The 22,597-nt window shown below is 47.3% G+C and overlaps 2 protein-coding genes and 1 long non-coding RNA gene across 3 annotated transcripts in view; 1 reads left to right on the top strand and 2 right to left on the bottom strand.

Annotated features, from left to right (window-relative positions):
- LOC134036836 (uncharacterized) overlaps positions 1–15,663 on the bottom strand; it is a 36,283-nt gene extending 20,620 nt beyond the window's left edge. The window contains exon 1 of the long non-coding RNA XR_009932456.1: positions 15,479–15,663. This is a non-coding gene — a long non-coding RNA (uncharacterized LOC134036836). The remainder of the gene's footprint in view (positions 1–15,478) is intronic.
- LOC134036835 (frizzled-8-like) lies at positions 11,356–13,987 on the top strand. The gene has a single exon (XM_062481950.1). The coding sequence runs from the start codon at positions 11,732–11,734 to the stop codon at positions 13,484–13,486; it is 1,755 nt and encodes a 584-aa protein (XP_062337934.1). The 5' UTR covers positions 11,356–11,731; the 3' UTR covers positions 13,487–13,987.
- A 2,439-nt stretch (positions 15,664–18,102) lies between the features above and the next one.
- LOC134036589 (gap junction delta-4 protein-like) lies at positions 18,103–19,968 on the bottom strand. Its single transcript, XM_062481588.1, has 2 exons — positions 19,914–19,968; positions 18,103–19,265 (listed from the first exon to the last, which is right to left on the bottom strand). Exons 1-2 carry the CDS (start codon positions 19,966–19,968, stop codon positions 18,103–18,105), a joined length of 1,218 nt encoding a protein of 405 aa, XP_062337572.1.
- Between the last annotated feature and the right edge of the window lie 2,629 nt (positions 19,969–22,597).

The following is a 22,597-nucleotide window of genomic DNA, read 5'->3' as shown; positions in this document are numbered from 1 at the left end:
ACAGGGACATTCCCCCCGAGGCAAGTAGGGTGAAGTGCCTTGCCCAAGGACACAACGTCATTTGGCACAGCCAGGAATTGAACTGGCAACCTTCTGATTAATAGCCCGACTCCCTAACCGCTCAGCCATCTGACCCCCTAAGAGGCACTAATGAGTAGCTTTGTCCGAACAGCTAGCCTCTAGACGCTAACACAACAGCCAGGAAGTGTGTGACCCAGGCAGTGAAAAGCTCTTTAAGTCCACATCTCTCTAAATTGGCCTAAAATAATGGCACTCATCCCAGCCCACCAGTGTGTGTGCGTGCGTGTGTGTGTGTGTGTGCACCTCGCTACGTGTGTGTGTGGGTGTCTCTAGGTATGTGTGTGTGTAGTGTGCCTGTGTGTGTGTCTCTATGTATGTGTGTAAGCCTGCTTGTGTGTTTGGACAATGGCAACACTTCCTTTTCGGCCTAATGGGCAGGGAGCCTCCAGTCATTGTAGTCTGATTAAGCAGAGGCCATTCAAGGCTCAGCATCTCTGTGTGGCCTTGTGTGGTTAACCCCCCCCCCCCCACACACACACACACCCCGCCCCCCCCCTACTGTAAGAAATAATGAGACATAATTACAGAACCCCACTAGTCCCTGGACCCACCTGTCTCTGAGAGCCCTGTCAATGACTACTCACTGGGGAGGGAGGGATAGAAAGTGTGAGCAACAGAAGGACTGAGAGAGAGAGCGAGAGAAGGATTGAGAGAGAGAGAGAGAGCGAGAGAGAGAGAGAGAGAGAGCGAGAGAAGGATTGAGAGAGAAGGATTGAGACAGAGAGAGAGAGAGGTGGTGATGGGGATGGGGGGCTGGTCCATTGTCCATAAAAGGTCTGCGCCAGTTCCTTTCAGAAGTAATATAAATGTTTTTATTTAAAGCCGACTCATAATTAGGCCCCTGAGAGAGAGAGAGAGAGAGAGAGAGAGAGAGAGAGAAAGAGAGAAAGAGAGAGAGAGAGAGAGGGGGGGGGGGGGAAGAAAAAAGGGAGGAGAAAGGACAAGTGGAGAAGGAGGGGGGGGTAGTTGTTCTATGGGCTAAAAAAGCCAGTTGGTACAAAAGCTGATGAGTGACATGTCGGAATGGAGAAAGAGAAAAGGTGGTGGTGGGGCTGGGTGAGTGGTGAGTAGGGGCACGGGGCGTGAGGGGTGAGAAAAGTGTGAACAAACAGATAAAAGAGGCTGAGAGAGAGAGAGAAAAAACCCAGCAGGGAATGAAAAGAAGGAAACCCAACCTGGCGGGAGTTTCCCTCTTCCGTGCCCAGACGTGGGAAGTGGCCTTGTCGTTGAACGACGCGGGAGGATGGAGGGAGTGAAGAGAAAGGAGTAGGGTGCCCCGGTTACTGGACCTCAGTCCGCCGCACAGGGGGTGGGGGGTATTCCTCCTGTCTCCTGTAGCGACGTGTGGGAACTAGCTAAGACTGCGAAGAAGCTTAGGACTGTGAGATTGAGTCTTCAGTCATAAATGAAAAGGACAGAAGCTTGCATTCTACAGCCTCTCCAGATTCCCACTCCTGACTGGAAGCGTTCGAGGTATTCTTCCACCAGAATAGCACTGTTGTCGAAGCGATCATTCAAGTCTGGCCTTTTTAACGTGTTTTCTCATGGAAAGTCTAGCAGGTTACGTGAGTGCTGCTGCTTAGCTCTAATTTAACGGGGTCTGGGAATGAGACGGCGATTTGACAATCGATTCCCGTGAGAATGTGTCTCTGTTTGAATACACGCACAGTCTCGCATTCAAACTTGCCGTTTCCATGAGCAGATACGACGTTGGGAATTTGAAAATTGAAAAGGGATTTTCTTTGGCACGGGAAATGATAGCAAGAGGCAATCCCATGTGTCTCTACACAGCAGTCTCTCATTTTGATAACTGGTGCAGCTACGTTTCATTAGTTTCAGCAAGTACATACATTATCGACAAAAACTCAAACTTTATTGACAAACACAACATTTGAGTCATCTCATCACCGCATCAAGAAGCTTGGTGAAAGTTCAGAGCCCCCAAAAAACACACTTTTTCTCCCATGCTTACACACACACAGACACACACTCTTTTAGGGCCGCATGTTCTTTTAGTCTGCGTTCTGCTTTTCAGGCAGTCACTGAACCTTCTTTGTTTGTTGGTGACCCTCTTTACCACAGGTTGAAGCCTGCAGCCATTCCTGTTTGGATCTGGACGCTATCGTGTGTCATGCTACTAAGTAGACCAGGCCAGGCCAGGCCAGGCCAGGCCAGGGCCTCCCTGGGTGGACAGGCCTCCTCTCTGTCCTCATAAGCCTCCATCTCAACATTCGTTCAGGCGTCGTGTGCAAGTTACATAGCTGTCAGAGCTGACGACCGTGTTCCTCAGGAAACACTCTGCTCTGATGCTCTGCAGATTCTGAACCTAACTTCACATGCTGCGACTACATAGGTGAAGGTTCGGTCCCCAGTTAGTGTGTTTGATTTAAGGGCAAAACATTTTGCGATTTTGACACTGTTCCTTTATCTAAAGCGGCAAGCACAACAATTATACTAGTGTCACACTTGAACGCCGATAACAAGAATTTATGGCAAGGGGTTAACTAAGTTTGAATCAGACTTAAAAGTTAAACCTGCTGAGATGAGTATTTCTGAGTTGGGTGGTAGTTGGTTGTATTGTTAAAATAAAATAGTAGTTGTCACATTGTTCTATTGCGTGTGGCAGCGATAATTCAGTGCTTTAGAACGTCGTCAGAATGTGGTAAACATGGTCATAAAGATTACAGTTTTTGCATGTGTTAAAATCAAGTAATCATTAACTGAAATTAAAAACATGTGTTTGGCTGGCTTTCACTGCAAAACCATGCTCTTGGACACTTATAGTTTAAGGAAATGCACACGCACACACACACAGCGTAATTACAAGATTCATATGACGCACATCACGCGGGAATCCATCAATTCTATTGGACAAATTCAATTTATGAAGTGTTTGGAATTTAGATGAACAATGTGGAATGTGTTTTATCAGACATATCATATATTTTATTGCCAGTATGCAAGTGATTGTCACGGGCACTTTTAGGACAGTTTTACTGCATTGTGCACAAACACATAATATGCACCCAAAACACAAAATACACATACACCTGCAAAACATAGTGATGGTCCAAGATAAATACAGTTATTTTCATGTTAGACTGTGTGGCCTGCGCCACGGGCGACAGGTAGACAGGTGTGTTATTTAGACGTCTACCTAGGTGTCCTTTACTGGCCGAGATCAGGTGATATCAACAAAGTTGTTATCATCCCTCTTTTATTGGTGCAAAGGTCTCCAATGAAACGTTGTGAACCACATCAAGTGCCACATGACCTCTGCTGCTCTGAGAGCACTGTGAGGTATGGTAAGAGCTTTGCAAAGTTTATAAAAAATATATACAGTTCTTATAAATGGATTGGTGAGTGGACATGTAACAGCAATTGTCAGTCCCTTACAACCTGGGAGTCAGATGGCTGAGTGGTGAGGGAGTCGGGCTAGTAATCTGAAGGTTGCCAGTTCGATTCCCCGCCGTGCCAAAATGACGTTGTGTCCTTGGGCAAGGCACTTCACCCTACTTACCCCTCAAGGTTAAGCAACAGTTTCAGCAGCCGCGACACGGTTACAGCACGACAATTGCTCGGCTCGGTGCAGCCACGACTTGGGACGTGAAACTGAGATGTTTTGCCTTGGGGCGAAGCGCGGAGAAAGAACACGTCAGTACTGACAGTGAAGCTGTCAGTACTGACGTCAGCATCAATCAATCAGCATGTTGTGATGCAGCGCCAAGATGCAGTGACAAGTTCCCACACTACCGCAATATGTTCGAGAAGTTGGAACTGTCTTCCTGCTCCTTCACCTGTCCTTTGTGTCCTCGGTCTCTGTCTGGATCTCTTTTTCTGCCTCTTTCTCAGTCTCTAGTTCTCTCTTGATCTCTCTCTCTCTCTCTCTGTCTCTTTGTCTTTCTCTCTCTTTCTCTCTTTCTCTTTGTAAACCAGGCAAATAGGACTTATAGGACAGAGAGAAGAGAGGGAGTAGGGTGGAGTGGGCGAGAGAGAATCAGAGAAAGAATAAAAGAGAAGACTAAGTGGGAGTCAGTTGGCTGAGCGGTTAGGGAATCGGACTAGTAATCAGAAGGTTGCAGGTTCGATTCCCGGCCGTGCAAATTGACGTTGTGTCCTTGGGCAAGGCACTTCACCCTACTTGCCTCGGGGAGAATGTCCCTGTACTTACTGTAAGTCGCTCTGGATAAGAGCGTCTGCTAAATGTACAACCTGAGCATTTCCCACACTGGGCTTCAACTCAGGACCTCCCACTCGCAAGCACGAAGACTAACTAGCTAGCTTTTCGCTGGTGCGGTTGGACTGCACTTACACACTGAGGCGGAGTGAGATTACCATTTCACCTCAGCTACACACACCAGGACACACACAACCTTTAACCTTGGAAATTTTCCAACGCTGGTTGTAACTCAATCAAAATCATTGCAACACTTTAAATACCTCAGCTGTCGAGCCACACTATGGAACTAACGACACAGTCCACCTGCAACAGCTGCAGGATGTCCATTTTAATCAACCTGCTCTGACGCCTGAAAAAGCTTGCAGGTTCTTTATCCCCCCCTTCCCCTCTCTCTCTCCATCTCTCTCTCTCTTGTTCTCTTTCTCTCCGTCTCTTGTTCTCCCTCTCACTCTCCCTTTCTGTCCCCCTCTCTCCCACATTCTCCCTTTCTCTCCGTCTCCCTTTCTCTCTCACTCTCTCTCTCTCTCTCTCTCTGTACCTGCCTCTCTCTTGCTGTTGCTCACACTTTGACTGTCCCTGTCTCTCTCTACCACCCCTCTCTTGTTCTACCCTCTCTCTCCCCCCCCCCCCCCTTGCTCTCTGTCATTTGGCTGCAGCTAAATGTCTTGAGTGAGATAACATCACAGTAGGAAATTCCACCTGAGTTGCCAAACCTCTCGTTTTTCTCCCCGCGCCCGGCAACAATGGCTGTCGTTCATAAGCCCCCCTCTGGGAGCGCCGGCTACCCCACCACGCCTCCGGGGGCCGAGACGCCAACGAGCCAGGGCCGCGTCGCCATGGTAACGAGCGTCACGGTAACAAGCGCCACACGCGTCCGGATTCGGCACTTGGCCCGTCCATCGGCGCCTCGTGGAATCGCAAGTCCGTCGCCGGTTCGGTTATGGTCGGCTTGAAAGCGTCGCTCTCCTTTAACCGTAACTTTCTCGACTTTTCTCGAGCCCTGCTAGAGACTTGAATCACTCCTTACACAGCACAGACTAAAATCTCAGTCAGTCACTGACAAGAATCATCCTCTTTGTCGCTCGTTCCTTGTTTTATGAACCCCACACACATCCACAGTTGACCGGTCAGAGAAGCATAAACCAGAGGGAGTTGTTCCTATCCGACTGATTCACAGACAGCCAAACAACCCCATAACATTTTAAGAGGTTGCGTCCGACATATTTATCGGTTTCCTGCTCCCTCATGTAAGGGACTATCAATAGCATCGCCACGGGGCGTATGGGAACAACGTAGCCATAGTAACATGGCAGAAGACAGGGCTTCTGTGGGATTAGCGTGTTGTTTTCCGGGCGCGACCGTAGCGCCTCAAAACATGACCGCTCTGTGAGTCTAGATGCGGACCCTCTACATTCAGAGCGTCTGTGCCATTTGGCTCGTGGCTTTGAGGAGAGGTTGTCTGTCTGTCTGCGTGACCCCGCCTTGACCCCGCCTTCCTGCCAGTGCCAGGCTCCACATGATTATGCATGAATCCGACACTGCCAACGTCACTAGGTATCAATTAGCGCTAGTTAGCCGTCGGTGCTAGTTAGCAATTAGCGCTAGTTAGGCGTTAGCGCGAAATTGGCGTTAGCGCTAGTTAGACGGTTGTGCTAGTTAGAAATTACTGCTAATCAGCTGTTAGCGCTAGCGTAGCAATAGCTCCAGGGTTATATATCTTCCTAATGGGAGGGTGTGATGGTTTCTGGGTGAACGGTCTCCTTGTTGACTCTTCTGCACTAAACACATTTGTGGTCGGATATTTGAGGCCAGATTGTCTTAATGAGTGTGCTGATGATGGGTGGAGGGTGATCTATCATGTGTGCTTGACACTCCAAGGGTCGAGAATGCACGTGGGTGTGTGTTTTAAAGCGTCTACCCAAGCGAAAAAATATTGTACTTAAAAGTAAACTGTAGACATTCATTCTTATGCATGTTAAAGTTGTGAATGTCCAAAATGAATGCACTGAATTCAATATTGGTGCATCGAATCATGCAAAAAATATCATGTCTCTCTTCCCACAAGCTCCTACCTTCATACCTCCTCTGCTTATCACTCCTTCCCTCTCTCCCCTCTCTCCCCCTCCCTCCCTTCCACCTCTCTCCCTCCCTTCATCCCAGACCCCCTCCTCCCTCCACCTCTATAACTCAGGCCAGTCTGGTGAGGTTCTGGACCTCTCTGTTGAGTGTGAGCCTGTCAGGGAGGGTTCTCCTGTGGACCCCAGGGCTTGGCCCGTAGCCTGGACGCTCGGTTGCCGTCTGGGTCAGTCTTGTCACCGCCATGTGGAATGTATCGGGTGTGTGCCTGTTAGACCCCCCCCCCCCCTCCCTCGACCCTACCTCCCTCCCCTTCCCGCTCCCTGTACATGGTAAAGAGTGGATCTGGCAGTCAGGCCTCTGACATGGGTAAATAATAGCAGGGACTAGCTGGGGGCGAGGTTGGACTGTGTGTGCATGTGTGTGTGCTGTACATGTAAAAGACAACATGATAAACAACCTGTGCGTGTGTGTATAAGTACAACATCTGAGCATGTGCGCTGCACTCCGCATACGTCTGTGTGTGTGTGTGTGAGTGTGTGTGTGTGTGTGTGCGGATGCACCAGGAAGTACCCTGAGCCCTTCTGATTTACCTTCCTCCAACATGCTGCTCCCAAGCCTGTGTAGCAGACCTGATACCGGGCCTAGATGGCTTTTCCAGGCCCACCGCTTATGGGCCACCAGAGGATAAAGGTCCACCAGGTTCAATACAGTAAAAACTCCAGTTCCACTAGAGAGAGGGAAGCGAGCCAAGTCCTCTGTCCCAGCTGAGGGCAGGGTTTTGGGCCTGGGAGTGCTTAGGTGATGCTACGCACAGCCGACTGGGACAAGGGCTTGTTGAACACAGCCCACCGTAACACACGTCGAAAAATCCCAAACGGACATATTCTGTGACGGTTGGAATTTTTTTTCTATTTATTTTTTTAGAAACAGCTATGAAAGGTGGTTCAGGTGTTGAATTTCCAGCGAAAGGGAAAGAAAAGGAGAAAAAAAGGGTCTAAAAAAAGTAGAAATTACCTAATTTCCTGCCTCTCCTCGGCACTCGCTGCTAATGAGTTCTAACCTCTGGGATCCCCGTTCTCTCAGGTGAGGGCCTGCAATAAAACATCATGAATGGCGCTAAGGTTCAGCCTCCATGTTTAGGGTTGGGGGGGGACGGGGACGTGTGAAAAATGTGGAAAAACAGCTACTTAACGTGTACACTCATTTGTGCGATACATTGAGAAAAAACCTCCGGCCCTTCCGCTTCTCTGGGGTTGTCGTCGCGCTGCCTAATGAATCCTGGTTTGTGTGAAGCCCCGACCGCACCGTTTACCTTGCAGGAGACGTCAGGGCAGCAAAGGGGAAAGAGAGGAATTATAAACACGACGTGAACGTTTCCAGTTTCCCTTCGACGTGAGCGCCATGCTTCTCAGGACTTAATGATGTCCAGTAAACAAGTTACAGCTTAAGACGGGCAGAGCTGGCAGCGCTGGAGTGAGGCTAGTTGGAGTGAGGCTGGATGGAGTGAGGCTGGATGGTGTGAGGCTGGATGGAGTGAGGCTGGATGGTGTGAGGCTGGATGGAGTGAGGCTGGATGGAGTGAGGCTGGATGGAGTGAGGCTGGATGGTGTGAGGCTGGATGGAGTGAGGCTGGATGGAGTGAGGCTGGATGGCGTGAGGCTAGCCGGCGGGAGGCTGGATGGTGTGAGGCTGGATGGAGTGAGGCTGGATGGAGTGAGGCTGGATGGCGTGAGGCTGGATGGCGTGAGGCTGGCCGGCGGGAGGCTGGATGGCGTGAGGCTGGATGGTGTGAGGCTGGATGGCGTGAGGCTGGATGGCGTGAGGCTGGATGGCGTGAGGCTGGCCGGCGGGAGGCTGGATGGCGTGAGGCTGGATGGCGTGAGGCTGGATGGCGTGAGGCTGGATGGCGTGAGGCTGGATGGTGTGAGGCTGGATGGAGTGAGGCTGGATGGCGTGAGGCTGGATGGTGTGAGGCTGGATGGTGTGAGGCTGGATGGAGTGAGGCTGGATGGCGTGAGGCTGGATGGCGTGAGGCTGGATGGAGTGAGGCTGGATGGCGTGAGGCTGGCCGGCGTGAGGCTGGCCGGCGGGATGCTGGCCAGGTCCACGTTTAGACTGGCAGAAGCTACTTTACATCATAATCAAACTCGCTAACAAACGTTACAATTTGGAGGAACAGAAGGGTACAATTTCTCACTGGCCTCTTAAATTTTACCCTTCGGTTCCCTACTCAAAATTGTAATTCCCAACTTTTTTTTAATAAATTGAGACCACTGCACCTTTTTCTTTTCTTCCGGAGGCTGTGTGAAGGGTTTGTGTATGGGGTGAGGGTGGAGAGGGGCATTGGAAGGGAGGGTGGAGGAGGGGTGTGATGTGACGTCGAGGGGGGCAGGGTGTTGGGATTTGGGGGGGCAGCCTGACTAGAGTGGTGGACTCTGTTTGACCAGGTTAACGAGGGGAGGAGGGCCAGCGCAACAGACACACGCTCTATCACCTCAGTGTGTGTGTGTGTGTCTTGTAGGCGGGGTCGGGGGTGGAGAATGTTAGAACACACCTGAAATTGATTAGAAACAAATCTCTTAGCTAACAGAGCTAGCAGGGGGCTAACAGGCAGGGAACTAGAGGCTTGTTGGGCATTCAAAAGATAAGAAGAAGAAGAAGGAAGAGGAATAGGAAGAGGATAAGAATGACAAGAAAGAAGGAGAAAGAGAAGAAGAAAAATTAAGGAAGAAGAAGAATATGGAGAAGAAAGAAAATGAGAAGAGAACAAGAGAATCACAAAGCAGAACATCCGGAAAGCAACATGGGCTCCAGGGTTTCTTCTTGTCTGATCTGTTAGGCTGGAGAGAGACTGGCTGTGTAATACCTAGACAATGTTTACTGGTTATTATTGGTTAATCTGGCCCACCGCTGGCCTCATTGCCTCATCCCTCCAGAGAGATGAGGGGATGAGGAGTGGCGTCTGGCGGACTGCGGCCACACCCCAAGGTAAACATCTTCAGAAGGGGGCCGCTGTCTTATCATTGCTCTAATTACACTCAGACCCCCCCTCTCTCTCTGCCCCCCCCCACACACACACACACACATCCCTCCCTCTGCCACACACACCCCTGAGATTAAGTTTCAAATCAAATAAATTAAGTCTACTTCACCCACAGACTAAAATGGCACCTAGATAATTATTTTGAAAACTTCAAAAAGTCTTTTTTTGGTTGGGATGCTCAAGTTGTTTAAACATACCTACAGAATGCAGGAAGGAGCACTGCTATGAGAGGATCAAACATCGGGAAATCACTTCAGAAGTAGTCTTCAATTCAAATTCGTTTTTTTCTGATGAGGTAACAGTTTTGAAGCATAAAGTTGCAGCCCACATTCATTGGCCAGCGCTACTACCAGTAAATTACAAAACATTCATGGTTTAAAGGGGAAAGATGATGCAGCTTTGCGTACGGAAATCTGAACTCACAAGGGCATCTGGCATCTTGAGCTCCAGTAGCCCTGGAAGAGGATTGGAAGAGAGGGGAGGGGGGGTGTGGAAGGGGGGGGGGGGAGTGGACTGGACAGAGGACCCCGAAATTGAGTTTTAAACAGATGCACTAATTCCATTGCCACTCTTTTGAATGTGGAATGCAAGAGGGGCCTGTATGTAACTTTACACCTGCTATCGCAGCTCGCACACACACACACACACACACACACTTGTGTGTAGGGGGCTATTCGACAGTTGGTGGTTGGGACTATCTGTATGTTAATCAATACGAGTGGTGGGGTGGGGGGGGGCATAGTTCATAGGCCCCCAGTCTGGGTGAAACCGATGCTCCAATTCACATCCACTGCTGTTACACTGGGCCCTGAGACTGGACACCTGTTCAGAGGCTCTCACCTGAAGAGTGTGTGTGTGTGTGTGTGTGTGTGTGTGTGTATGTGTCTGTTGATGCTAGCCAATGGTGTGTCTAATATTGGATTTATAAAGCGAGAGAGCATGGATATACAGAGAGAGAGAAGAGAGAGAGAGAGAGAGAGAGAGAGAGAGAGAGAGAGAGAGAGAGAGAGAGAGAGAGAGAGAGAGAGAGAGAGAGAGAGAGAGAGAGAGAGAGAGAGACGGGGGACGGACGGACAGACAGACATTGCCTAGTAGCTCATTGTATGTAACACAAGAGACGCAAAGTATTGAAAATAAATTAGTTTAAGGCTGTGTTTGAGATTTCCCAAAACCAATTATTAGTGTGAATCACATTAATTATGGCTACCCAATCACTGTGTTTTAAAGTCATGCTTTGTTCGTTTATTTCCTTACTGAGACTATTGACACACATTATCGTGTTTGTTAGGAATTGGAAGACATTTCAGTAATGACCTCCTCAGCGTGACGCTTATTGAGGAGTTAATAGAAATCTTTGGCTCCGCCATTGAGACAAACACCTCATTCTTAGTTTAGTACAACCCCCTGTGGCTCGCTAACTAGCCCACGTTAAGCCTGCCCTGTCCTTTACCTCGTTTTAAATTGACTATGCCCGTAGACATAAAACGTGGTGTTCTAACATTAAAACACATAGGCCTATTTTGTTACTGTAAAAAAATATTCTGCCGTTGAATTTGAAGCAATTTAATTTCTTTGTTCAAAATATAGCCTTTCAGCTGTTGTCCTATAATATTCGAATCGACAAACGGTTGTTGATAATGATACAATTTTTCTATTTATATATATATATTTTTAATGAGCCTTCAAAACGTATTGACTTATTTTAAAGTCCAATGAAGATTGGCTATAAAAAGTCTACGTTAGGCATTGCCTACGAGGGCAAGAAAGAACAAAACAGAAATCCTGTGATTAAATCTTTCCAGGGTGAACATTTTTACATTTTTAACTAACACCTATAGACAACTTTGATTGACTTATTCCCCCCCCCCCCCCCCCCCCCCGTACACAGTGATAAGGCGGTCCAACCAAGGGGGAGTTACCGCCTCCCGTATAAAAGCAGAACGTCCGCCAGTTGCAGAGCATGCAGAGCAAGCCACGGTAACAACAGCACACAAAGAGGGAGAGAGACATACCGAAAGAGACACACAGAGAGAGAAACGGTTCTAGTCTAGTCGGAAGTCTATTCGGCCAGTCAACCTAGCTATTGCGATCGAATAGATTCTAGTAGCAAATTCAAGAACAACTGTATCCAAGATACAGACTGTCGGTGTGGGGATACTTGAGGTTTTGTAGCCCATCAGCCAAGACAACTCACCCGGGGAAAACCATCCTTACTCCCCAGGAAATCATCCTGAGCGAAGCATGAGTTTACCAGCATCTCTTCGCGAATAGGATTTGTACCGCACAGCCTGCTTGCACGCGCAAGTTCGCTGGGACTTTGAAGGAGACGAATTCACCCGTGAACTAAGATGGAGTGGAACTTACCGGGGTGGTGCGTGGTGTTCTTGGCACTCGTTCTGCACAGGTCGAGTTGCGCCGCGGCGAAAGAACTGACGTGCCAGAAGATATCCGTGCCTTTATGCAAAGGAATCGGTTACAACTACACCTACATGCCCAACCAGTTTAACCACGACACGCAGGAGGAGGCCGGGCTGGAGGTGCATCAGTTTTGGCCGCTCGTGGAAATCAAATGTTCGCCCGACTTGAGGTTCTTTCTCTGCAGCATGTACACTCCTATCTGCCTCGAGGACTATAAGAAGCCTCTGCCTTCGTGTCGGAGTGTTTGTGAGCGAGCCAAAGCGGGCTGTGCCCCGCTCATGCGGCAATACGGGTTCCCGTGGCCAGATCGAATGAGGTGTGATTTGTTACCGGTGCAAGGTGACCAAAACACACTCTGTATGGACTACAACAGAAGCGACACAACCACTGCAACGCCGGTTGTCGCAAAGCCAACGAATCGCCCGGTCAAACCTTACAGCATGCGAAAGCCCAAGAACGGACACCGTCCTAACTTGCCTGGAAGTAAACACAAACCTGCCACATCCTCGTGCGAACCGGGCTGTCATTGTCGCGCGCCCATGGTTCCAGTGAACAGCGAAAGCCATCCTCTTTTCAACAGAATAAAAACAGGACATATTCTTAACTGTGCCATGCCTTGTCACAACCCGTACTTTTCACAAGAGGAAAGGACATTCACTGCGTTTTGGATAGGACTTTGGTCCGTTTTATGCTTTATTTCCACTTTTGCAACTGTCGCAACTTTCCTAATAGACATGGAGAGATTTAAATACCCAGAACGCCCTATTATTTTTCTCTCAGCTTGCTACATGTTCGTGTCTGTCGGCTACATTGTCCGACTAATTGCTGGACACGAACAAGTGGCGTGCAACAGGGAGCATGACATTCAGCACATCCACTACGAGACCACTGGCCCTGCGCTCTGTACAATCGTGTTTCTACTTATTTACTTTTTCGGCATGGCCAGCTCTATTTGGTGGGTCATTCTATCCCTGACCTGGTTCCTAGCCGCGGGGATGAAATGGGGGAACGAGGCCATTGCTAGTTACTCGCAATATTTTCACCTGGCCGCCTGGCTCATACCCAGCATGAAGTCTATAGCTGTTCTGGCCTTGAGTTCAGTCGACGGAGACCCCGTGGCGGGGATATGCTATGTGGGGAATCAGAATTTGGATAACCTCAGAGGGTTTGTTTTGGCGCCCTTGGTCATCTATTTATTCATCGGCACCATGTTTCTGCTGGCAGGCTTTGTATCCCTGTTTAGAATCCGGAGCGTGATAAAACAAGGAGGGACGGAAACAAACAAACTGGAGAGATTGATGATCCGGATTGGCGTGTTTACTGTGCTGTACACTGTCCCCGCCACTGTCATCGTCGCCTGTTATTTCTACGAGCAGCACAACAGACAGACTTGGGAAAACACCCATAACTGCTCGTGCTTGTCGGAGCGTGACATGCAGAAGCCGGACTATGCTGTTTTCATGCTGAAATACTTTATGTGCCTGTTGGTTGGCATCACGTCCGGAGCGTGGGTTTGGTCGGGCAAAACGCTGGAGTCGTGGAGAACTTTCTGTACCCGCTGCTGCTGGGGCAACAAGGCCACGAGCGGGTCAATGTACAGTGACGTGAGCACGGGACTTACGTGGAGGTCGGGCACAGCGAGCTCAGTCTCCTGTCCCAAACAGATGCCATTGTCACGGGTTTGAAAAGAAGAGTGGACTAATCGTGTTGGGATTGTCCATCTGCGTGTTCTAATTAGCACATTAATGAGCGCCTAATGATTACCTTACATAAAGACACCCTAGCCATGGCAGGGGATAGAACAATGTTCCTGGCATGAATAATCCAGAGTCTTATCTAGGCCTAATTAAAACGTGCACCGCTTCTGCAGTGGGATTCCTATTTGAAACGAGGATTGTCCGTATACTGCAAAATAACAATTTTGTCTTAAACGCCCATTTTAAATAGAGACACAGTCTGTCTCATTTTAACCTACGATTAGGCAATCAGTATCACAGCCAGTTTGAAGTACAGTGTGTTTATGCCTTGAAGTCTCATACGGGTTTATCAGTGAGAAATTTGTATTTATATAATCATTGATGCTCAGACATGTACAGTTGTATATCAAATTTCTACGACTTTGTAAATATGTACACTTTACTGTGACATAAAATCTTTATTTTCAGAATAAAACATTTTTTATTGAATTGAAGTACTCGTGCGTCCTATCTTTGTGTCTATGGAGTAAATAATGTTTTCCGTAATTCGTCAGTCAAGTTTTCAGGTCACTCAAAGGAGAAATGTTAATCTTGTAAGTGTAGCGTAACCTGTTGAAACAGCAAGCAGTCGTAATTTCAATGCGCGTAATTACGCATTTGACTTGACGTTTAACTTTCCAAATAATATTTATCTTCAAGCAAATTATAGAAAACATACATTCTTTTTCGTTTTTGGACAGCATATTAGATATATTTTTTTTTCACTTCATATTTAGGCTCCACATTCAGAGGTGCGAAAAGAGGAAGAGCATTGATATGTCAATGACGACTCCACAAGTTGCCTGTTTACGTTATCCCCTAATGATGGAATACAGTGCAACAATTAGTCAAACACCTCTTCTTCCAGTTCCAACTACCTGTCCAGATACAAAACCACGTAGTCACACTTGGGTCTAACGTTACCTTTCTTACCTAGATAAGGAATGAGGGACTATCACGGTATTATTTAGGCATGGTTCAGCCTTATCGATGTTGATAATTGTATGATTGTCCATGTTTTCACTGTCTCGAGGCCGCAGGGCTGGAATTAGGACGTCAGCGAAAAGAGCTCAACGCTGGGCAGATCCTCCCTCGTCGTGCGTAAACTTAATTACGCCCAGCGTGTGGTCTATTTACCGTGTCTGAGTTTTACACAGCTGGCTTATCCTCTTAACAAGCACGGAGAAACTGTTGCATATTAAAACTGTTAAGTCGCCCACTATCTGTGGGGAGACAAAGATTTAGAGAGGCCTTGCCGTCCAACCATCTAAGTCGCTCCGTCAACTGTCGTTAATGTTGAATTTTGAAATGCGCCACTAAACTTTGTACAGGCGGGCCCTTGTTACAAATCTGTAGTTTACATGTAAATGACAAAACTACAACTAATGCGAAACAGAATTTTTGCGAACAATTAGTTAAACTCAGATTTTTAAATTGTATTGTTGTCAAGGAAGGCCATGTGCAGGTTTCCACAATTGTAAGTCTCCATAAGGCAACGTAAACCAAAAACAGACACCGTTGGCTCAGAGAGACGAAACAATGCTGCCACCTTGTGGTCCAGAGTGTATGAATCGTTTGCAGTGGCCTTCAAAATGATCATTCCGAAAGCACGAGATTTCTACACTACAAAATATACGGAACGTTGGAAGAAATACCATACATCGATGTAGTAAAATACCATACTTCGATTCAATAAAAATAAAATCAATCAAAATTAACGGCCAAACAAATGATCAAACTAAGAGGTAGTTGGTACATTCTGGACAACCCGCCGTTTAACAACCAACTGTAGGTCACCAGAATGATTGAGCCACGAGAGCATGACATCTGTAATGTTTTCATACGCAAAACAATACACGAACCTCTATTGGATCATCAATACAGTTTAGTGAAAGTAGCCAACACCGGTCAATCAATTGCATACATACCGCAATTACATACCTTGCGGGTTTTCTATTTGTTTGTCTCCACGCATGTCACTTCTGCTCTCACTCGATGGCGTACACTCTGTAAATACACATCACCGTTGCCCAGCGTTACAGGAAGATGGCTGGGTCTGCAGGGGTCAAACGGTACCTACTCCAGCCTCCGGCAAAAATCAACAAGGAAATGAGTTGAGAGGTCGAGCCCCGATTCCTCTCCTGCTAACACAAACAGGAAGCTGGTTTGCGGGTACAGGAAGAACCTATCTATGAAAGGTCTACTATGGCCCATTTGTACATTTAGAAGACGCTCTTATCCAGAGCGACTTACAGTAAGTACAGGGACATTCTCCCCAAGGCAAGTAGGGTGAAGTGCCTTGCCCAAGGACACAACGTCATTTTGCACGGCCGGGAATCGAACCAACAACCTTCTGATTAATAGGCCGACTCCCTAACCGCTCAGCCATCTGAGACATTTGTACCACCCCAGGTGCCACTCCCCCCAGTAGGACTGATGTCAGTGGAGCTCCTTGTCTGCTGGTACAATCGACTGACACAGATGAGATTGATCTGGACGAGCATTATAAACACACAAGTCCGAGCACATGGTCATAAATAGACAACGTTGTCATAACGAAAGAACTAACGGCAAAACAAAGCAGGGGAGAGCATGCTGATTTAAACAGAGTCAATGACGTCAATAATCGAATCCAAATAAATACATCATGAATGATAGTGAGGTCTGAGTTAGAAGGCTGAGTGGTGAACAGTGGGATGTTCAGTGAGTAAGGGGGAAAGCATATTACAGGTAAGCGTGTTAGTGCTGTGTGTGTGCATCCATTGTTTTAACCCTTGTGCTGCCTTCGGGTCACAATGACCCTCTCCACCCTCATCCTATACACAAACCCTTCACACAGCCTTTGGAAAAAAAGAAAAAGGTGCAGTGGTCTCATTTTATTTAAAAAAAAGTTGGGAAGGACAATTTTGAGTGAGGAACCGAAGGGTAAAATTTAAAGATAATTCTTTGGCATTTTTCATGCTTTATTGCAGTTTTGAAGTGAAGTGTGACAGGAAAGGCAACAAACTCAGTCGGCTTCAGAAAGGCCTCAGTCTACAAAGGTACGAGCACTCATCCGCTGAGCTACCTGGACACCCCAGCCTACAGGTGTTTGTTCACACCATTTGCATACCCAAGGACAGCGAGCCAGAACCACAGCCTTGCAGGAGACACCACTGTGGAACCCTGCTTACCTCACAGCCAGCCCATGTTTACTGGTTCCACACACAGAACCGCTATGGAGACGGAAGATGAATGACCCAGATACCGGTTCTCTGATTACTTCCTTCAACCTAACAGAAAGCTGGCAGGGGAGACGCAGGGAAACAGCAGCTTCTCTGCCCTGTGCGTTTACTCTGACATCGACTACAAAGAGGTGAAAATGTATCTGTTTTGTGTCGCCAGGGACAGGTGCAAGCCATGAAACCTCTGCTCCGACTCTGAGAAGCGAAAACAAGTCTGGGTAATCAATATTTTTTGATGTTTTGACAGCTTCTCTGACGCGCTGTTAAGGTTAATGTTGAATCCGCCCTCTAACTTCTCAATCTCAAGTCAGCGTTTGTTCCTGTGAGGGTAAAGTGAGCTGTGCTGTCTAAGCCAGGTGCTCTGGGGGAACAGGAGGTTGTGTATGACCAAAATCACCAACACAGGATCAATAGGAAGTTCAGGAGCTCGATTGTCATTTTCCACTGTTGTATCTTTCCTCGTGGACGATAACCTCGTGCATGCGGAACAACTCCAGAGAACCCAGAGGGATTCTAGAACATTCCCGAGGGAGGAGGTTCTGTTCCGATCACTCTAAGGAAGCGCAATGTTTATAGGTTTTGAATGTCAGGTTTCCAGTAGCAGTAGTGATCTCCATGTGCAACATCAGTCATTGTCCAGAGGAGGGCAGTCAAGTGACACACAGCGAACAGCGGGGTCGATCGCATCCACAAAATCCGAATTTTCCTCTCAGATTCCTGTGATGGACACCTGTCCAAACCAGGGAAGGCATGGGTATATATCCAAAGTTAGCACACGCCAGCATCTCTATATGAGGGGGTGCATGGATGTGCTGAATACCAGGGCAGGAAGATGAAGGGTTATTGGCGTAATCTGAACAGCGTGAGTTTAGTCTGGGTCAGGGCAGGGCAGGGGGGGGGGGCTACTCTGCAGTGTCTGACTACAATAAACAGACCTGGGAGAACAGACAACAGCTGAGTCCTGTACCTATTGTTGGTTGGAGGTCAGTCTGCATTGTGAAAACGACCCCTTTTTCAAGGTCGGCAAACATAAATAACTACAATCCTTGCAAGTGTGATGTACACTCTTTAAATAAATCAAACCACAGTGACTATCAACACACATCGTATTGTTAAGTATACTCATGTATTAATAGTTGGTTATCTTAACTTGACATAGCACACGTTTGTCTTCAGAAACTAATATACATATGTGATAGATGGATTTTCTTTATATATCCACAATGAAGAAAAAATCAATATATTTATATAAGGTATAAAATAATCTATGATTATAGATACTTTACAAACTCCCTCAAGTTTCCTCAGCTAACCCCTTAAACAGACAGGCCCTGTGCCACGTCACACATACGCCCTCTTATCCCGGGTCCCACTGCCGTCAGAGTGCTGCTCCTCCCCGGTGCCCACCATGGAGGCGTACCGGCCCAGCCTCCTGCTTCCCGCTGGCGTGGTCATGATGACGCCGGGGCCCGGCGCTGCCCGCCTGTCCCTCTGAGGAGACGGGGATGGAGTGTCGTCATGGAGGACGTAGCGGCCGCACCCCAGCGTGCCTCCGAACGTGGACGCCGCCGCCGCCGCCGACCCCCCGCCCTCTCGGAGCACGCGGCTGCGTGCGGTCGAGGCCCCGCCGAGGGCGACCAGGTGGATCCTGGGAGCTTGTGGAACGACGGCGTTCGCGGAGGAGTCGTCGCCGGCGGGCGTTGCACCGTCATCGACTCCCCTCCCGAGCGCTCCGTTCGGGGTGGACTTGCTCAGAAGAACCTCCATGTCCTCCAGAACTCCGTTACCCATAAACACGTTGTTCTGTTCCCCTCTGCTCAGCTCTTCCTCCCTCAGCACCTCCCTCTTCCTCTTCCGTCCCGCCACGCGCCTCAGGGAACAAGCCAAGTCGATCAGCCCGAGCAGGAAGGAGAGGGAGGCGACCCCCAGCATGAAGATCAGCATCAAGGTCTTCTCCGTGGGCCTGGAGGTGTAGCAGGCCACGCCCGACACACACGGAGCCTCGTAACACAGGAAGCTGCGCGGCACGGAGAGACCGTAGAGGTAGAGCTGGGCGGCCACAAAAGCGGCTTCCAGGAGGACGCGAGCGGCCGAATCCAGGAAGGAAGCGCACGGATAGCTGGCCGAGGACCAACCTGCCGGCGGGATGCGTGGAGGGGCGGGGCCGAGGCGAGTTTCACTGGAGGGAGTTCGGCGCAGGGTGGAGAGAGAGTTCGTCCGTCTCCTCTCCGAGGAACGGCGAGGAGCTGGGACACTCTGGGAGGACAGGACTCTGTGGGTGACGTACGTGAGGAACAGCAGGTGAGGGAGGCTCAGGGACAGGAGCTGGAGCAGCCAGAAGTGGAAGAGGGAGAGGGGGGAGAAGACGTCGAAGCACACGTTGGTGCAGCCAGGCTGGATGGTGTTGCAGACGAACTGATCCTGCTCGTCGTAGAAGAGGGTGAAGCCGGAGAGGAGGAGGGAGGAGAGGCGGAGGGTCAGCGTAAACACCCACCACGTCTTACCTGGAGGAGACGGGAACACTCTGGCTGTTACTCAAACACAAACGACGACGATAGCTCAAATGTGTTTTGGTTTCTACTTCATAAACTCAATTCTTAGTCTGGACCTGATGCTAGTTCCTCCAGGATCACAATGACTCTTATTAAGAGACTTGTTGCTCTTGTTGGTTAGTTGTAACTGATTTTAAATTATTGTACTCGATGTGAAATATTTTACTGTTGATTGCTTTTCTACAGGTACACTCTTGCACTTTTTGAGGTTCATGTTTAATTGTAACTTGTTTAACTGCATGCTGTTACGGTTCTTCCCTTTGGCACTTATTAGATTTTTTCACAATGTATGCTCATGTTTTGGCTACCCGCAATGATTGGGGCTATCTCGTTTTTATTATCAGTGACCTATGCACTTTTGTAAAGCTCTCTCTTGGAAGCCGCTTTGGATAAAAGCATCTGCTAAATGAATACATGTAAATGTAGTCTTTCCGAAACATATTTTGTTGAAAAGTTTGAAGTAATTTGATGAGAAATTAAAAACACCCGTCATCAAATAATTATTCTTTGGTCATCCAACATCTTCTGAAGTGTTTAACATCTACAACTATAAGAGTAAATATTCATGTATGCAAACGTAACACCTTTACAACAACGTACCCATGAAACTGACGTTGTTATTCAGAGTAACCAAGACAGCTTCCATTGCTCCCATCTTCATTGCTGCAAACAAAACCTCATCACACGGAAGTTCTTCCAGATTTTCACACACCCTACATCACCCTAACACACCCATATACCTTTCTATGGAAATAATCACAAATTAACAATAACATCCACTTCTCCTCTTGTTAACTCTCGTCTCGTCTCAGTGAAGCTCACCAGAAGTCTCCACACACTCAGAGAAACGTTCACACCAAACCCTCAGAAGAATCACAAGTGTTTTAACAGCTTTCCACCCATCAGCCTGAGGCCAGGACCTGTGTTTGTAGGCTATTCTTACCACACCTAAAACATGTTGCTGTCAAAGCATTGTTGAGATATCTCTGTGTCGGTTTGTTTGACTGGAAACAATGGCACAGGCAGCTGTGCTTTACAATGTATGATATGTTTGTTGTTATTGTTAATAATGAAAGATTTACTCATTTTAATTTCATCTAAGGTTTTGGAGGTAGAGAGACTGTTCACATTACTAAAACAAACTTGATTTGTTTTATAACTGAACGTATAAAATGCACCAATAAATAAAGAACCTAATTTAGAGGAGTTCATCTATGTCCCTCATGCAAACAACACTTCTGCTCATTAAAAAGAATGGAGACATCAATTAAGGGCATTTCCTTTTATTAGAAACACAGCTCAACACTTCATATAAATATTACACAATTAAGTTAATGATCTCTCATTACTTTAATTCTTTTTTTATACACTGTACAATGTTGATCTGCAAAATAATTATATTCTAGTGCTTTGTTGTCAGAATCTTGACAAAAACACATGCTGATCCTGGATGAAACTATAACATTTGAATAATTGGGAAAACCGAAGTTTACTGTAAAAGACAGAAAGAATAAACTTAAAGTTAAAAGGGAAAAATACTGTACTATATAGAACTTGGCTCAGAGTTCAGGTTTGTTCTTTAAAGAAAAGAAACATTTGTAGCTTAACATCCAGACAATAAACAAGTCGAAACACAAAAGGTATTTAAAAAAATAAAATCCCATTTCTAATCATGTTCAGATGCTCTCGCTTTGAATTCTGTTGACTTCACATGTACAAGAAAGCACTCCAAATATCTCAAGAAGCCATCTGGAAGAAAGGAATCACTTCAAGGATTCATTTGGAATCAAGGAATTATTTCAATGATTCGTTTTGAATCAAAAAATGGTCACTTGAGGAGGTCATTTGGAATCAAGGAATTGTCACTTAAGGAGTCATTTGGAACAAGGACAACAAATCGCCATCGGCATGTGCTCTTGTATGAGATAGTAGAGATGTAGTATCAGAAGAGAGAGATGTTCTAAGCGGTCGTTTTTATGTTCATTATTGGATACTCACGCTAATCTGGAATGCATCGTAACCCTTTATAGTATCTGGAACCATACAGTATAATCATACGCTGTAATCCAAGTACAGTTTGTCCCCAAATTAAAACAATTTTTGTGACGCCCTTGACGGTGGCCACAATCTTTTCCCCCCCATGTCAAAACTGGACTGAACTATTAAAGATAGTGGCCGTCACGGAACAAAAACTTGTCATTGTAGCTCACACTCGCCATTTTGAGGGTCTTGGTGGCAGTTATTGGCCCTTCCTTACCTTCATTAAGGAGGATGTTTAGTGGTAAGGTAATCATCTAACTATAAAGGCAGGATTCTCTGAGTGTGTGTGAGTGTGTCTGTGACTCGATTATCTTGAGAACTGGACACTTTATGAAAATGAAACTCGCCAGGACTCAAGGCTGAGCAGTGAAGTGGTTTGGACGAGCGGTTGGTGAGAAATAAATATAAAACGCATTCACAGCCATGTTGAGCTGATGTAAGCGATGGAGTCGTGGGTTGATCCAGTATGGTATCCAAGCATGCACCAGGATGAGCTTCGAGACTCACTTCATTTGTCAGAGTACAAAAGTTTTTAATTCAAACGGGCACCGCACTACTACAGAAAAACCTTCATTAATGAACGTGGTCGATTCACTGATTCGAGTCGTTTGCGTATGAAGAAATGTAGGAGATTCATCTTCAGTGATTCCACCGAGGGAAATACTAAACTGGGTTTGCATGTGTGTAACAGTTGAAATGAAAACCGTAAGAATAAATGTATTAATAAAAACACGTGAATAAAAAGCCAAAGAACCGTCCTAAAGGTAGACTAGACCCTCCTCTCTCCAACCCCTCTACCTCCCCCCTTTTCCTCTCGTTCCATTTCTCGTTAATACCTGTAGGTTAGTCCAGAGGCTACCCGTTGCCTAGAGCTGCAGCACGTTAATCTCAGGAAGCCAAAGTGAAGCTAAGGGCAGGCCTTCTCCTGCCCACAGTAAACATGGTGACGAGCATTGGAAGTGAGCGTACAGGCTTCGGACTGGTTCCTCCGGGCCGAGGCAGGGTGAAGGCTTCAGACTGGGGCTCTACTACAGTAAAGAGGAGGGACCGGAGGATGGGCGTGCTGGCGTCAGCCTCCAGGTCTGGGTCTAGTTCAGAGTTCTAGTTTCCACACGTTCACAGGTTCCATCCCCGTCCAAGAGCAAGGGACTTGGTTCCGTTCCCATGCCAAGTCTCAGATCCATCCCGACACCATCCCTAGAACCTAGTTTCAAACCTAGTCGCGGGTCTATCTCAAACCTAGT

The sequence above is a fragment of the Osmerus eperlanus genome, chromosome 16 (assembly GCF_963692335.1).
Source record: "Osmerus eperlanus chromosome 16, fOsmEpe2.1, whole genome shotgun sequence".
Classification (NCBI taxonomy): Eukaryota; Metazoa; Chordata; class Actinopteri; order Osmeriformes; family Osmeridae; genus Osmerus; species Osmerus eperlanus.
The sequence above is the reverse complement of the archived record's forward strand: the minus strand, read 5'-3'. Positions and strand labels throughout refer to the sequence as shown.

Coding starts and splice junctions, on each gene's coding strand:
- LOC134036835 (XM_062481950.1), top strand. CDS start 11,732: ATGGAGTGGAACTTACCGGGGTGGTGCGTGGTGTTCTTGGCACTCGTT.
- LOC134036589 (XM_062481588.1), bottom strand. CDS start 19,968: ATGGGAGCAATGGAAGCTGTCTTGGTTACTCTGAATAACAACGTCAGT. Junction 19,266..19,913: donor TAACAACGTCAGTTTCATGG/GTACGTTGTTGT, acceptor CGTCTCCTCCAG/GTAAGACGTGGTGGGTGTTT.